Source organism: Leptopilina boulardi, unplaced genomic scaffold (genome assembly GCF_019393585.1).
Source record: "Leptopilina boulardi isolate dan_hultmark-lab unplaced genomic scaffold, ZJU_Lbou_2.1 LbouV2_249, whole genome shotgun sequence".
NCBI lineage: Eukaryota > Metazoa > Arthropoda > Insecta > Hymenoptera > Figitidae > Leptopilina > Leptopilina boulardi.
In genome coordinates, this window is record NW_026137806.1 from 502,424 (window position 1) to 520,767 (window position 18,344).

The 18,344-nt window shown below is 24.3% G+C and overlaps 1 protein-coding gene across 15 annotated transcripts in view; it reads right to left on the reverse strand.

The window, feature by feature from the left end:
- Positions 1 to 18,344, reverse strand: part of LOC127280707 (potassium channel subfamily T member 2) — a 143,095-nt gene that overhangs the window by 69,751 nt on the left and 55,000 nt on the right. For 2 of the 15 annotated variants that reach the window (XM_051303913.1, XM_051303907.1), the window contains exon 1: positions 9,627 to 11,203. The exons of the other annotated variants lie outside the window; for them this stretch is intronic. In XM_051303913.1, the coding sequence (XP_051159870.1) occupies positions 9,627 to 9,697 (71 nt within the window). In that variant the 5' untranslated portion in view covers positions 9,698 to 11,203. Of the gene's footprint in view, positions 1 to 9,626; positions 11,204 to 18,344 lie in introns of those variants that run through there. 15 annotated transcript variants of the gene reach the window in all.

Consider the following 18,344-nt stretch of genomic DNA (forward strand, 5'->3'; position numbering starts at 1 on the left):
TTTGATTTTATTTTTTGAAAATTAAAAGGGTATTTTATTTTGTTCTTTTTGTGGGTAAAATTATTTAAACAAAAAGTTTCCTGAAACCAATTTCAAAACATATTACAAATTTTTTTTATTGTTTTCAGATATGCAATAAACCAAAAAAAAATTTTAAACCATCAAACTAAAAATAAATAAAATTTTTTATTAAAAAAATTAATAATTTTTAAAATAAAAATTTAAAAAAATTTTCTTGACAACACTTGTTAAAAATTAAAAAACAACTTTTATTTTCTTAAAAAAGTTTTTCAAAAATTTATTTTAATGCAAATAATTAAAGTGAATAATAAAATAATTAAATAGCTAATTGTATAATTATATACACTATAATTATTTTATAAACATTTTTATATATATTTTTTTTGATTTTTTAAAATAATAATTTGCAATGTATATATTATACTTAATAAGGAATAAAAATTCTTGGTGTTTTCGATTTTATATATAATAAAATATTAATTAGTTAGTTGGCTGATTTAATTAATATTTAATTTGTGTTGGGTTACTAAAATTTTCACAAACTTTTTCCTACAAAAAATTATATTACCTGGAGCAGAGATTTCAACTATTGCAGTGAAACTTATCTCTGTTACAGTTAAAGCTTTCTTTTTGTATACAATAAATAACAAAACTACCAGTACTCAGCCAGTACTGAACCAGTAGTGGTTACCAGTACTGGTGCCAACTCTGGCAGCCAATACTGGTAAAATGTTATCATCCCAAAGTTACGCCAACTCTGGCGCCAATACTGGGTGCCAGTACTGCGCCAACACTTGTCAGTACTGCGCCAGTACTGCGCCATTAGTAAATTTTTGATTGGGTATATATATATATATATATATATATATATATATTTAATTATTTGAATGAATTTTAATTTTTAATTGTCAAAAAGATGTTTTCAAGTATATATAAATTAATGGTAAAAGCTGCGTAGTATGCTCGTTAGGGCACGAAATACGGGGATGAAGGGGAAGTGGAAATTATCGCAAGTATCGTAAATCGTGTTTTTGTTAAAATTCTCCAATCAAGCTTGTATTGGCTGAAAACTCGAGCAACCTAGTGCATTGTGTGTTACAAAATATCGATGTCCTAAACTTTTGAAAGATCGCGTAACTCGTTAATCCCAAAAACCACCAATCGCTGTCCATGACAGGGTCTATCGATCAAAGTAATTTGTGGATCGTTTTTTTTGTTTAACAAGAAAGAGAGAGAGAGAGAGAGAGAGAGAGAGAGAGGAGTGAAATTAGGAGATGAGGGAAAACTGTGAATATGAGGCAGCAGTTAATTGCTGGGAAAACCAAGGCTCATTAAAGAAACGATGGCGATAGAACACGATAACTACAAAATTACTTAAATTATGTCAATATTGTAACGCCATTTTAGCAAACAGAAAATTCATTACCTATTTCACTATAACTATCTTTAAAACTTGCTTCAAGATTCCTTTTTTCAGACTAAATATATATTTCACTACCCTATATAATGGAAAATCGCTACCATTTTTTTTTCTTTCTTTAATGACACGAAAGAATTGTTTACTTATAATAATTTCTCTGTTATTTTCCAACCTTCACTATTTTTTAATTGATATATTTTTAATGTTATTATTATTATTATTATTATTATTATTATTATTATTATTATTATTAATATTAATATTATTTTTATTATTTTTATAATTTTTATTATTTTTATTATTTTTATTATTTTTATTATTTTTATTATTATTATTATTATTATTATTATTATCTATTATTAATAATAATATTAATTATTAATATTATTTTCATTATTATGTAATGCAAAAATTCATAAAAATTTTTTTTAAAATAAAATTTTAATAATTCATTACTATAATTAAAACGTGATTTATTTTTTAATAATTATGTACTTAAATGACGATTTGTAATAAAAATGTTCATATAAATGGTAAATTGAAAAATCTCATAAATTTTATATGCGTAAATTTATTAATGTTTCACAATCGATAAAAAAAAAGTGATAAAATATTAATTAGATTTTTTTTTTTTTAATATTTATTTTGTGATACACGTTACAGAACAGGAAAATATAATGAAAATTGTGACTTAAAAATTGAAGTTATCTTAAAGTTAACTTTTGTATAGGTAAATCGATTTATTCTTTAAGATTGTACACTGTGAGTGAAAGAGGTCATTATCGAACGTTTTTGTTAGCACCTGTTGCAAATTTAAATTAGCGCTATATTATAAAATCAACTATTAGGCGTACAATTAATTTTTCTCATTGTTTCATATCGCAAAATTTCTTTTTATAAATGCAAAATTGAAAATCTACAATTTTTTTTCAGATTTTTGAATAGTTTTTATTTTATTTCACTAATAATAATATAAAAAATCTTTATATTTGAATTATTTTATTGAAATTTTATTTTCAATATTATTTATATATCTACTGTAATAATAAATAATTCCTGATAATGAGTTTTATCAGATTCTCATGTTGAACAATCAATCAAATTTTTTTTTTTCGTTGACATATTCACTATCCATCAAATTATTTTTTACGTATTTGACAATAATTGAAACATTTTTTTCTATGTTCGAAAAATTTTGTTTGTATAAAAAAAAAATTTGTGTAACAGTAAAATTGTGTAACTATAATTATTATAACTATTATCCCAGGTAGAAAAATTAACATTACTAACGTTACTAATATTACTAACGTTACTAATGTTACTAACGTTAGTACCTATAAAAAAATTAAGAAAATGTTTCTAAATTGTATTTTTGCAGAAACTTGTCGAAAATCACTTCCACTTTTTTATTTTCATTACCGTTTCCACTTTCACTTTTTCTAATTTTCATTCCCATTTTCACTTCCAATTTTTATAATTTTCATGCCCGTTTTCACTTCCACTTTTTTATTTACATTATCACTTCCACTTCCACTCTTTCTAATCCTCACTTCCACTTTCACTTTTTCTAATTTTCATTCCCATTTTTACTTTTTTATTTTCATTACCACTTCCACTTCCACTTTTTCTAATTTTTATTCCCACTTCCCTTTTTCTAATTTTCATTCCCACTTCTACTCCCATTTTTTCCACTTCTAATTTTCATTAGCTGTTGCCATTTCGACTAAAACTCTTTCTAGTTTCCATTTACACAACCATTTACACTTTTTTTAATTACAATGGATGGAAATTAGAAAAAGTGAAAGTGGTAATGAAAATTTAAAAAATAGGAATGGAAGTGGGAGTGAAAATATAAAAAAGTTGTAATGAAAATAAAAAAGTGGAAGATGAAATGGGAATGAAAATTGGAACAAGTGAAAGTGGAAGTGAAAGTGAAAGTGGGAATGAGAATTAGAAAAAGTGGTAGTGGCAATGAATATAAAAAACTGGAAGTGGAAATAGGAATGGGAATGAAAAATAGAAAAAGTGGAAGTAGCAATGAATATAAAAAAGTGGAAGTGGGAATGAAAATTAGAAAAAGTAGAAGTGAAGTGGGAATGAGAATTAGAAAGCGTAGAAGTGAGAATGGAAGTGCGAATGAGAATTAGAAAAAGTAGAAGTAGAAATGGGAATGAAAATTATAAAAAGTTTAAGTGGAAGTGAAAGTGGTAATGGGAAAGTAGTGGCAAAGTTTTCGTGAAAATATATTTTAGAAACTCTTAATTTTTTATAGGTACTAACGTTAGTAACGTTAATTTTTTCACCTGGGTATAATTGTATAATTATCAGAAGATAAGTTATCTTGAAGAATTTAGAGATATTATGTTTTATATATATATATATATATATATGACAGATGCTGAATAGAAATAATTAGTTTTATAATATATAGAGAGAAATTCACCGCAAATATCCATTTATAAAAGCCAATGTCGTCGACTAACGCTCAGTCGTGTTTCATTAACAAAACGCGAGCCTCTAGTAACCCGGGGAATCGGACTTTCCTATGACGGTACAACGGATCGACTCGTATCAGGAGCACGTTCAAATTCAAGAGAACAAGATATTTCGATTAGCGACCATTCTCCACCCAATACAAATGTGTTTCCTGTCGCTTGCACAAACCCTGCTGAATTGCATTATATATCTCGATCAAATTTCCACCCCCAAAATTTCCCTTTAAAGCCATCACTATATATATATATATATATATATATATATATATAATTTTCCTGAAAATTAATTTATTTTCTATTTTTGGATTAAAAAAATTTTTTTCTTTGTAATTTTAATTTTGATTTTAGTCAGCGATATAAATTTATCTTCTTAATTAAAAATTAATTTTCATCAAATACAATTAATTGCTACAAGACAGTAATCTCGCATTAAGAGGAGAAAATTATCTTTCAATATAGTCGACCTTATACTTTTTTTTTAAAGACACGTTAATTAAATTGATAATTATCTTTAAGGTCATTTGTTTTCAGATTAATATCTAAAATCACAGTTGCTAACTGAGAAGAACTTTAAAATAAATTAAAACTTCTGTTGCCATCCGCGTCGATGAAATTAAATTAAAAAACCAATATTGTTGTAAAGCCAACTGCAGTAAATGTCTAAAAATAAAAGTTAATTAATTCTATTGAAAGCATTAATTTTATTATTGCAATTTATAATTAATATTAATTTTTCAAAAAAAAAAGTTAAAACGAGAAAAAATATTTTCGTATTGAAAACTATTTTCTTTTTTTAAATTTCTTTTCTTTATCTTCAGTTATACATATTTTATTTGTATATTGAGATCGTGTAGATTATCAGAAACGTGATTTTAGTACAAACTGCGTGTATATAAGAAAAAAATAGAAAACAGTAGAAAAAATGGCGAGATATTAAAATCGTCGCATAAAACTGTAAAAATTGAGAATCGTAAAAAAAAAGAAATTCGAAACAGAGATTTCGTTTTAAAAAAATGAAAAAAAAAAAACTTAAATTGAAAGATTTTAGATATTACTTTACTGTCCAAGTATAATAGTGAAATTTAATATTATATTTAATAATATTAATAATATTTAAATAATTAGATACTACAAAGTCATTTATATTATCGTTTGGATTCTATATATATATATATATATGAAATTAATATAATTATGGTCGTGCAATATCCTAGAGGCATTTTCATCTATATAGAACGATCGTCATTATTGCTTATTATTTGAAATTTAATTATTTTGTGTTCATATATAGTGGCTGTGTATATATCAATAAATTAAAAACCATTAGCAAAAGTATGTCATATTATCAATGACATATTATTTTGATTAGAATATTTTTTTTCTATTCAATTTTTGGAAAAATACAAAAAAAGACATTTTTTTTTTTAGAATTTTTTCATTTCCATTCCATAAAATAAGGGGGGGGGTTTTACTACGTCAACAAAGGGGAAAAAAAATTATTATTGTCCCCTTTTTTTTTCACTGAATGGAATTTTTATTCAGTAACATGTGAAAAAATTGTGAAACGAAATGAAAGTTAACCATTGAAAACTGAAAATTCCAGCAATGAATGTCACGTAAAAGTTTGATACACTTTTTTTTTTTTTAAAAAAAAAAAAAGGGAAAATGTTTCAAAGTTAAAAAAAAAGTTTATTGAACAGAGAAAATAATATGTAATAAAATAATAATAATAATAATAATAATAATAATAATAATAATAATAATAATAATAAGGAAAATAATAAAAAGAATTGCAATTTTTGGGACTTTATAATTATCGAAACAAAAGTTGAAAATAAGAATTTTGCAAGTACATTTCAAGTTTCTTCAAGTTTTGTTGCTTTTTTAGCTTAACAGTCAATTATCTTGCACACAAAGGCGCGTCACATAAGAGAGGACCAAACTGAAACGAGAGGGTATATATATATACAAAAAGATTTGAGTGTCAGTAACAGAGGCGAGAGAGAGTCCAGTAACCCAGTTCTTTTCCAGAAAAATCTTTTCATAAAGTTACATTAACGAATGTCAATAGCAGGTGTTTCAATGACTTTTATATAATTAACACTATAAAAACAAGTTCAAAATAACATCAAAACTTTTCTTCTTCTTCTTCTTTAGAATAAGAAAAGAAAAAAAAATTTAGAAAAATATTTTTTTACTAACAAAAATTCCACCTATTTATATCGTCTAAATAGTTTTTTTTTTTTTTTTTTTAAATAAATCTTCATAACTGATTAGCATTTTTCTACTCGGATAAAAAAAAAATGCCTTTAATAAACAATATATAAAAAGTATTAGAAATCATATTTTTTCATTTGAACCAAAAATTTGTAATAAATTTTCACTTTATTAATAATGTCTGACTAAATCAGATTTTACTACTTAAATAAAGTTAGTTTTAAAAAAATAATAATTAAAAGCTAAATAATATAAAAAACAATAATATTTAAAAATAATATTTAAAAATAATATTTAAAAATAATATTTAAAAATAATATTTAAAAATAATAATTAAAAATAATAATTAAAAATAAATAATATAAAAAAAAGAAAAAATAAATATTAAAAAAAAGAATAATAATTAAAATACATGATAATGAAAACAAAAGTTAAATATAATAAATTACGTTTTGTATTAGGGGAAAATATTCATTGGAAAAAGTTTTCATAGGCGTTTTTTTTTCTTCTTCTTCCAAAAGCCAATTTCTTTGTAAATGTTTGCTTAATGATAAACAGAAAATTGAATAAATAAAAATTGAGATCCGAATAAAAAATACTAATTCAGCCACACGAATAAATATATATTAAAAGACATGAAAGAAATTAGACTTTGAAAGACTTAAACAATTTTTAAAGACGTAATTTTCATTCTAAAAAAGAAAAAAAGTAGATAAATATTTAAAAGAACGTCAATTTGCATTAGGTTTTGATTGCGGACATTATATTCAAACAATGTTTTATCAGTTTTTTTTTTTTTTTTTTTTTTTTTATATACTTGAAAATGAAATATATTATTCCATTATAATAGAAGTGGAAAACTATTAGACTTCAATTTTTTGTAGCTGAAAAGACAGTCTCTTACCATTTTATATCTATCAGGAAGAGGGAGGTGGTTAAAAAAGAAAAAGAAACTGTAATCACCGAGAAATCCCTTTGAAATCGAATAAAACGTTCACCGAGACTTTTCTTTCTCAAGAAAATAAAAAGAAGAAAAAAACGTGAATTTTAAATTCGAACAAAGATTCAATAGAAAAAGTAGATAGAAAAAGAAAAATTCTTAGTTATGAGAATTAAATCAAAACTGTATGCTTCTTTTTAAATTCGATTTTTCAGATTTTTTTTTCAATTTGACTATAATTTTCCTTCAATATTATATTCATTTATTATTATTTTTTACGGAAAAATTGTGTCAATAAATAAATAGATAAAAAAAATCAGTTAAAAATCATTTATTAAAAAAAATTGCATCATTGATATGGGAAATTTGTTTTTTTTTTGGACAAAATTTAGTTCAGTGACAGTAATATAAAAAATGATAAAATTTAAAAATGGACAAATTGAAAATTTTTCTAAATTGCCTGTAAAATGGTACATAAAATGACCTGTCAGATTTGAGTATAAAAAAAAAATATATATATATATAGTATATAGACGATTTTCTTGATATGCAACTATTAGAAGTTGAAAGCACAAAGGGAGTTGTCAAGCTCGCAATTAATTATTCGCTTGGTGACATACACATTTTGTTGGGTATATTATATACCAAGACATGAAATACAACCGTTGAGACGATAGTATGTGCGGTGTTATTACCCTATACCTTTTTGTGCAAATCAGAGGAGGAAACCGCATACCCATGTAAATGAATTACCTTGAGATGCTCAACTGTGACGTAGACGTTTTACCTATTTTCCTCCTAGAGTTGAATTATTACCGGTCTATTCAAAAAAAAAAAAAAAAAAAAAAAAATGAAAATAATTTTAATTCTTTCTTAATTAACTTTCTCTAATTTAAATGTATTCGATAAAATATTTTTCACTTAATAAATTTCTATATAATTATTAATTATTTCTTTATAAAAGTTAATAAAATCAAATAATCAATTTTAGGTAACATAAAAAATAAAACGCGTGTACAATAAATGAGTAAATAGCATTTTTCATGCTTCAATCAACATTTATTACAAAATACACGAATTTTTTTTAGTTTTGATGGCGCGTGGTAAAATTTTATTTACTTCTCGCATTTTTTGTTGATTTTTCATTAAAAACGTTTCGGGGGGGTTTTTTTTTTTATCGAAAAATTATATTATGTCAGTAATTTTTTTTATAATTGTACAAATTCAGTTTTTGTAACATAATTTTTTAAATCTCAATTTAATGGCGAAATTTATTGATAGAAAAATCAATATTATGAAATGAAATACTAAATTAATTTATATGCCAAGAATTTTGTCGCTTTGACTCTCCGCACACACATATATATATATATATATATATGTCAGAATTGCACATCAAGAGCAAATTTCGATTGTGGATTTCCGCAGCATGATTGTCTGGAATATACAACTGGATTCAATTACCTCGGCTTTAATCCCCTCGCGATTGGATGAATCCAACCCAACGTCCGCCACACATACTTTGCCAGTGTTTCCGGTTACAAATAACTTTACCCATCTCACCCCCCTTTTTTTTTTTTTTTTGCTAAATCGAGAGCTTTCTTTAATCATTCATCCAAATTCTACAAAATTTATGTGCCTCAAGACAAGAAAAATTGCCCTTCTTAAGACAATTCTTATATATATATATATATATACTTTTTACTACACTGACAATAAAATTATTATTTAAAAGTTCATTTTTTTCTTAATTTATTTTTCTTATTTACTTTGTATTATAAAAATAATTTTCTAATTGAATTTTCCAAATTATTTTTTTCTAAAATACATTTTTAGAAATAATTTTTTCAATTGCAGTGATTTTTATTACGACATTTGAAAAAAATTTTAATATTCTAAAATTAGAAAAATGAAATTAGAAAAAAGGAATTTTATTTTCAGTAGTATAAGTAAGTTTATTGTCAGCCTCTTGTAAATTTTTATATAAATTTTAACATCACAGAAAATTAAAATCCATTAAAATAAGCTTTATTATTTTAATCCAATTTTGCTTATTTTAATCCATTTTGGTATTAAAATAAGCAAAATTTGATTAAAATAATAAAGCTTATTTTAATGCCTTACAATTTTCTGTGATTTCAATAGTTATTTTTCTAGTAATAACAAAAGGCTGACTAATAAACTTACTTATACTACTGAAAATTAAATTATAATTAAACAGCTCCGTCCAACTATAACCGACTTCCTGATAGCTTAAATTTAAAAAGTTTTGTCTGACTTAAACTGTCTTTTACTACTTGAAATGAATTTATACGAAAATAAAAAATTTCGTCTTGCAAAAATTGTCGTTTACTACTGAAACTATTATAATAAAATAAAATTTCACTAGTCAATTTTTAATTTTTTCACTGAATTCCAAAGGAACTTAAAAATAAACAAAAAATAAATGAAATAAAGAAATTAAAAATTTAATTTAAATTAAAAATTTAAATTAAAAATTTAAATTAAAAATTTAAATTTGAAACAATTATACCTTGGTATACGATCATAGCTGTCCCAGCTTGTTAGACAGTTGTAACTGCTGTATCTACTCGAAGTCGCCATCACTGTCTTTCTCAAACTTCGATATGATTTCGATTCAACAATCGATCATACACCATATTAATATTCTTTTTTCATTTTTAATCATCACTTTTTTTTTTTTTTTATAGCGCAAAAAAATTTATTTGAACAAGAATTAACTTTTTTGTTTTTCATTCAGGATACATTCAAACCCCCGAATAGTGATTCTCCACTATTTCTTATATATCAAAGTTTATTATACGAAATTTATATCTTAAATTTATTTTCGAAATTTATTTTCGAAATTTATTTCTTTAATTTATATTTTCGAAATTTATTTCCCTAATCTTATTTTCGAAATTTAATTCCGAAATTTATTTCACAAATTTATTTTCAAAATTAATTTTTAATCATAACTGTCACTTAAATTCTTCATTTTTCTTCGTTATCCATTTTCTTCACAAACTTGATAAATTACTAATTCAATACAATTCAAAGTTTGTCCATTGCATAAAAAATGCGGTGTCAATTCACTCATTTCAAAATCTATTCCTCAATTGTTTGAAAAACAATTTTTTCACTCTGATGTTTTTTTTTTTGGTAAAAATTCTTTTCACCGAGGTTATTTTTTTTAGGCTTTCTTAATTATGGACTATTTATATAATTTTCCAATAATATATATATATATATATAATTTTCTAAACTGTGATAGACATATGTTCGCGCACTTGATTAGGTTTTTTTTTTTTTTTTGCACACCTGATTAAATTTTTAATGGCTTTATACCCGTAGGATATATATATATGTATATACTTTCGTGCAGTGCTTCGTAAAAAATACAAGTTGTAGAGATTGAAGAAAAATAATGTTATTTTCGGGACTAAGCCACTAGATTTTGGACCGCAACACTAGTTAGTTGATTGGACCGCTCGTTGCCGATTGGACCACTTGAATTTGATACTCTACGCAAAATTAACTCCTCATTATGAAAATCAGCTTTTATCCATTTCATATATATATTTTTTTTTTTGTGCTCTATCTAACAAATTCTTTGAAATAATTTCTTATTCAATTTTTGTTTTTTATTTACGTAAAATTCTCATTTTTCTACAAATATTCTCGTTTTTTCCACCATTCAATTATTCCTTATATTAATTGTTTTCTAATTTCGTTTTTATATGAAATTCGTCTATTTATCATGAAGAATAATTTTTAATATTATACAACGAAATTGATAAATTAATTAATTTTTTTTTTTCCCCCTCCAAATTGACTGTTTTTCAAAAACAAAAATTATTGTCCCTTGAAAAATTGTTTCTTACAAAAAAAAAAATATTGTAGAAAATTATTATAGGGGAATAAAATTTTTATTGTATGAAATAATGATATATTTGTTATTCATGTCCTTTTAATTTCTCTCTTGAAATTGTTTTCTTCTTTTTTTGTATTTTTTTTTAAATACTTGTTTTTTAATTCTTGCTGTAAATTTTTGCTTCTTTTTTTTATAATATTTCAATAAAAATACGAAATGGGAAATTGTTAAATTATCTTTCAGATTATAATTTTTCTTGTACGAGAATTTTATTTAGAAATTTATTTTTTATTTATATCCTTATGAGAAATTATTCTTTTAAATTAGTTTCTTGTAAAAATTGTTCGTCTGTAGAAAATTATTACCTTTTTTCCAGTATATTTGTATAATTTCTTATTAAATTTGTAATAATTTAATAAAAAAAAAAAAAAAAAAAACAATTTTCAATGTAATGAAAACGTTCTTTTCTTTTATTCAAAAAATTCGTTTGGTAATAATTCTTTCACATGAAGAAAATTTGTTTTTCTGATATAGGTGACAAATTATTTATTTTCTTTTTTTTTTTTTTTTTGTTTTATTATCTTTCAGAAATACATTCTACATATTCATAATTATGAAATGATAATTTCGTGAAAATTTCAATTAATAATTCTTGTATTCTTCTTTTTTTCGGTAAATAATCTGCAAACACTCCTCTGAATTATCTTCGTAGTAAATAATTAATTTTTTTTTTAAATATTAATAGCTCTTTATTATACACGAAATAACTCTTCGTCGAAATAGATTTTTCTTCAATTCGCGAATGTTATATATTATTAAAAATATTCTACGTTATTGGACCCGCCAACCAGCGTTCAACTTGGTTTGTAACTTTAATACATATAAGAAATGTACTGCCACGCAACTCGTCTTCGTGTCTCTACATTACGTCCTTAACCGATATACATGTGTCCTAACGATTGATTAGTCGTCGAGGGCGAGAGAGAGAGAGAGATATGTCGTGAAAGGTCAAATTCTGCGAAAATTGGTTTTTTTTTCGCAAAAAAAAAAAAAAAAAAAAATGAAAAAAAAGGGCGAAAGAAATAAGAGCGTCGTCCCAGGTGTGAAGTTTCCTCCAAGGCCTAATGAGCCACTTTCTTTTGTTGTCGTGAGAAGCAATATAAAGGGGTTCGTTAAACTTGGAATTGAAATTGATTTCCACCACCTCCTTTAGTCCCCCCACTATCCACAATTTGAAAACACCACTGATTATTATTATCAATCCTTTTTAAATAATCCCTTCTCGTCCAAAACATTGTTTTAAATATCCACAAAAAATCACACCTGAACTTTCTTCAGACATATATATGATTTTTAATTTTCCCCCTCCTTAGTCAACCACCCCCTTCCCCTTTTGTTTCCCCTTTCTCCCTTTAATTAACGTCTGTCACAAAATCGAGTTTCAGTCGTTCTTCCAATACCAGGCCAAATTCTCGGTGGTATTTCACTTTGTAAATCGAATTTATTCATTTTTGAAAAAAAAATTTTTTTTTTTCTATTAAAGAAAAACTTATTGAAAAGTTTAAAAAAAGTTTACAAAAAGACAACGACACTTTCGTTTAAGAAATTTCATTTCTTTTTTTTTCCTTCTTCTTCTTCGAAAAAAAAAGAGGGGGGAAAATTATTTATATTGCGCGAAAACGGTTTTTACCGCACGCACTTTTTTGATCGTTTTCGCGCGTATCATTTGCGCGCGGTTGAAAAGGTTAAGAGAGAGCCGCGGAGTGACTCTCTCTCTCTATGTGAAAAGTTCGAATAACAGGAAGCCGCTTATTCGACGCTCGGAACAACGCCGACTGGTGGTAGAAAGGTTCAATTGAATGGGGAATTTCTGCGCAAGATCAGTTTTAAGGGAAACAAGTAAAGCATCCCCATCAATGTATATATATATATATATATATATATATGATAGTGTATGAGAGAACGACGACGATTGCGAGGAGTACCTCGAAAAACACACGTATAAACATTGAGGTCTAGATGAAAAATAATAAATTGTTCGTCCCGCCCCCTTTTTCTTTTCCCCCCACCCTATTACTCTTTCATTCCCTCTTTACCTGCACTCTCGGCTTCACTTATACCATCATCAATCTATTTCCCTTTTTTTTTTTTTTTTTAAATTGTGCATCATCTTATATCAAGAAAAATGCAATGGCAATATATGATGACACTTTACATGTGAAAATTATATTTTATTAGATTTTTAAGAAAATATTTTTGAATACAAAGATAAAATGTTGTATTTTTCAAAATGATCGTTTTGAATATATTTTTTTTTATTTAAGGAATTCTTTTTTTTTAAGTAATAAAAAAAAATGATAAAGATCGCATTTTTTGAGAGATGTTGAAATTTATTATCAAAATAGAATAAATTGGTTTTTGTCAGAGATATAATTTTAAAAGTTATTACTGTTTTATTATTTTAGTAGTAAAAGTAAATTTTGGTCGGAAATAACTATAATAGTTTTTATTGTTTTTAGTTTCAGTAGTAAAATTAGGTTTTAGTCAGACATAACAAGGAAAGTTTTTACTACTTTCAATTTCAGTAGTAAAAGAAAATTTTCGTCAGACATAACTATAATAGTTTTTATTACTTTCCGTTACAGTTCCAAATTAAGGTTTTAGTCAGACATAACTAGAGTAGTTTTTAATACTTTCAATTTCAGTAGTAAAAGTAGATTTTAGTCAGACAGAACAATAAGAGTTTTGACTATTTTCAGTTTAAGTAGTAAAAGTAAATTTTGGTCAGACATAACTATAATATATTGTTTATAGTTTCAGTAGTGAAAGTAGGTTTAAGTCAGACATAACAAGGAAAGTTTTTACTACTTTCAATTTCAGTAGTAAAAGAAAATTTTCGTCAGACATAACTATAATAGTTTTTATTACTTTCCGTTTCAGTTCCAAATTAAGGTTTTAGTCAGACATAACTAGAGTAGTTTTTAATACATTCAATTTCAGTAGTAAAAGTAGATTTTAGTCAGACATAACTATAATAGTTTTTATTACTTTCAGTTTCAGTAGTAAAATTAGGTTTTAGTTAGACATAACAAGGAAAATTTTTACTACTTTCAATATCAGTAGTAAAAGTAAATTTTGGTCAGACATAACTATAATAGTTTTGATTGTTTTTAGTTTCAGTAGTAATAGTAGGTTTTAGTCAGACAAAACAATGAAAGTTTTGACTATTTTCAGTTTCAGTAGTAAAAGTAAATTTTGGTCAGACATAACTATAATAGTTTTTATTATTTTTAGTTTAAGTAGTAAAAGTAGGTTTTAGTCAGACATAACAACAAAAGTTTTTTTTTCATTCAGTTTCAGTAGTAAAAGTAAATTTTGGTCGGAAATAACTGTAAAAGTTTTCATTGTTTTTAGTTTCAGTAATAAAAGTAAGTTTTAGTTTGACATAACAAGGAACATTTTTACAAAATTTAGATTCAGTATTAAAAGTAAATTTTGGTCAGACAGAGTTTTATTTTTTACTACTTTCAGTTTGCCGTAGTTAAATTATGTTTTAGTGAGACAGAACTTTACAATTTTACACTACTTTCTGTTTCAGTAGTAAAAGTAAATTTTGGTCAGACATAAATACAAAATTTCTTATTATTTACAGTTTCAGTAGTTTAATTATGTTTTAATCAGACAAGTTCTTTTTACTACTTTCAGTTTCAATAGTAAAAATAAATTTTGGTCGGCCATAACTAGAGTAGTTATTATTTTTAATTTCAGTATGTTAAGATAGGTTTTAGTCAAACAGAACATTAAAAGTTCTCATTGATTTTAGTTTTTAGTAGTAAAGATATGTTTTGGTCAGACATAAAAAAAAATTAAATTACTAACATAATTATTATAGATTAAATAGAAAATATTAAGAAAATCACCTTAAAACAAGTAAGTATTTTTAATATATAAAACGAAGACGACTTTCAAACTTTACAGGTTTGTAGGTGCTTTCGTAATTTAATCACGCCAGGAAATGGCACTAAGGCGTTAAGGGTGAAGAAAACATATCGACAGTAAGCTTTTAGCTTTCCAATATTGACACTTTTATAATAAAAATATTTTCTCATTCTTGACTTTTATCTTGATAATTTATAAAAAAAAAAAATCTGCATTAAACAAAAAAATTACCAAAAGAAAAAAATCATTTTCACAATTTGCAAAAATTATTCAATATTTATATCCTATTATAATAATTTTGCCAAAAGTTTTTAAATTTTATCTTTAAATGCAAAAAACGAAACAATTTTTTGAGTTTCATATTCGGGTATTATAAATAAAAACAGAATTTTTTTTCGTGAAAATGAGAATTTGCTAAAATTAATCTTGTTAGTTCTTGTTTTTTTTTTTTTTTTTTTTTTTTTTTTTTTTTTTTTTTTTTTATGTGAACATAATTTCTCACTTCTCTTATATACGAGACAATTATGCGGGGTGATAATAAAAGTCAACCATAAAGTTTTCTCACAATGACTTTTTGATTATCGCATTATAATTGAATAAATCTCGAATAATTAAATGTGTATAAAATAAAAATTATATGGTTATATAATTTTGACCACGAGACTGATACTCAATTATGGTCTACAATTCACAAAATAACGAGCTTGTTTTGCGCTTGTTTCAAGCCATAAATGGACGCAAGTTAGTGCTCTTTAATCTTTACAAATGACCAGATAAATGAGATTATGCTAAACCAAGAGCTTTACATTCAATTTTTAACTGGTTTGCATAAACTTTTTTTTTTTTTTGTCTATATGGAACGTTACCTTCCTTTCAATCATAATTTTTCATTTTTAGCAAAAAACTACGAAAAAAATTATTAATTATATTTGAAAGAAAATATTTCAAAAAAAACACTATTTTTAGGATTTCGTGCACGAAATAGAAACCCTATTACTTTTTAAAATTTTGCAAAAAGTTTGATTAGACAAATTAGCAAAAATATTGTAGCTAATGTGAAATTTCTTTTTTTCTTTGACGTAAATTACCTTTGACAATGATCATCGTTAAATATTATCGATTTTCAAATTACCATTGGATGTATTGAAGTTATTTTACGCGCGGTCGCACTTAAAAACCACTGACAGTCAAGACACGTCGGTTTTCTCGGGATTAACGTGTCGAGTCGACGATTCGTTAAAATAATTTTTCCGATTTAAATTAGTAAGTTCTGCTGATCAGAAAAAATTAAATTTCTCATTTAATGTTTATATATATATTGAAAAAGAAAAACTTGTTTTTTATACATTTATAACACATAAAATAAGAAAAACATTAAAAAGTCTAAAAATTAAAAAAAAAAAAATTTTTATTGTTAAAGTTATTATTAATTGTAATTTTTATAAAAACAAATTACAAAATAATATTTAAGTTTACAATAAAAAATAATAATAAATAATTTTTATTAATTATAACCTTTTTTCTTCAAATTGTGTATAATTTTTTTGGTTTTTAAATTTTGATTCATTGTATCATTGAAATTAATTATTTGAAATTTTCCTTGAAAATTTTGGTTTTAATTTTACATTGGATTCTATAAACCGTAAATATGATTTTTTATTAAAATTGTTTATAATTATCGGTAAATATATAATATACTTGTATTATAATAATTATTATTTTTGAATAACAATGAACAATTACATGATGATGAAAATGGAGATATAAAATATATGCAGAAGAATAAATACCAAATCGTCATATTAGTTTAAATGACAAGGCAATATTATTGTGATGAAATGCAAGGTAAATTATTATTTTATATGCAAATTCAAAATTTCTATAGGAACACTTGTATAATTACAGAATTTAATTATTTTTACTGTGTCATTAAAATAAAGCAAAGTTAATGATAAAAATTGATATATATAACAATATTTTTGACAATATTCATTATAACAATATTAATAAAAAAAATATATATATATTTATATTGTTATTATAAATATTTGTATAGTCTTTTGTAATGTCAAAGCGGTTTATCGCAAATATATTTTATTTTCTATATATTTATCATATTTCATGAGAGTAAAAATTGAAAAAATTTTTACTTATTTACAAAGAATGTAAACTATTTTTCTCAACGTTCATATATAAAAATTATAATATTTCTTTAACGGATTATAGAAAAAAAAGATGATTGATCTAAATGTGTGATTATATTTTATATCAAGGGTTCTTTTAGCGCGAGTATATATATATATATATATATATATACATACAATACAAAAAGTGACCCGGATTTCCTGATGCCTTCATCAAGTTCAATCGACTGGCCTAGTCGAGACGCGGAACAGGAAATGAGAGTCACGTTGCACGGTACGATAGATAACAGCACAACATTCACACCATTTTCAGCATAACTGCGATAACGAGAAAAGGTCATAAGTTCCAATATGAAAATGAAATATCAACGCTATAATAAATAAAGAAGTTTGTCTATTAAAAAAATTTTTCCTTCTAATGACATATATATATATTTTTTTTTTCTCTTTTTCTTTTAAGAAAAAAAAATTAATTTTTCTCTTTTCTCATTGTTAATTAATATATTATAATTATTATTAATTAATTTATAAATTTTTGTCCCACAGAGTTATACAAATTTTTTTCTATTTTCAGTTTCAGTAGTAAAAGTAGGTTTTGGTCAGACATAAATATAATAGTTTTTATTACTTTCATTATCAGTAGTAAAAGTAGATTTTAGTCAGACAGAACAATGAAAGTTTTGACTATTTTCAGTTTCAGTAGTAAAAGTAAATTTTAGTCAGACATAACTATAATAGTTTTTATTGTTTTTAGTTTCAGTAGTAAAAGTAGGTTTTAGTCAGACAGTACAAGAAGAGTTTTTACTACTTTTAGTTTCAGTAGTAAAAGTAAATTTTGGCCTGACATAACTATATTAGTTTTTATTACTTTCATTATCAGTAGTAAAAGTAGGTTTCAGTGAGACATAACTATGAAACTTTTAAAAATTTGCAGTTTTAGTAGTGAAATTTAATTTTTTTTCGACATTTAATAGTTTTTACTATTTTCCGTTTTAGTAGCAAATTTAGGTTTTAGTCAGACATAACTAGAGTAGTTTTTAATACTTTCAATTTCAGTAGTAAAAGTAGATTTTATTCAGACAGAACAATGAAAGTTTTGACTATTTTCAGTTTCAGTAGTAAAAGTAAATTTTGGTCAGACATAACTATAATAGTTTTTTATTGTTTTTAGTTTCAGTAGTAAAAATAGTTTTCAGTCAGACATAACAAGGAAAGTTTTTACTACTTTTAATTTCAGTAGTAAAAGTAAATTTTAGTCAGACATAATTATAATAGTTTTTATTGTTTTTAGTTT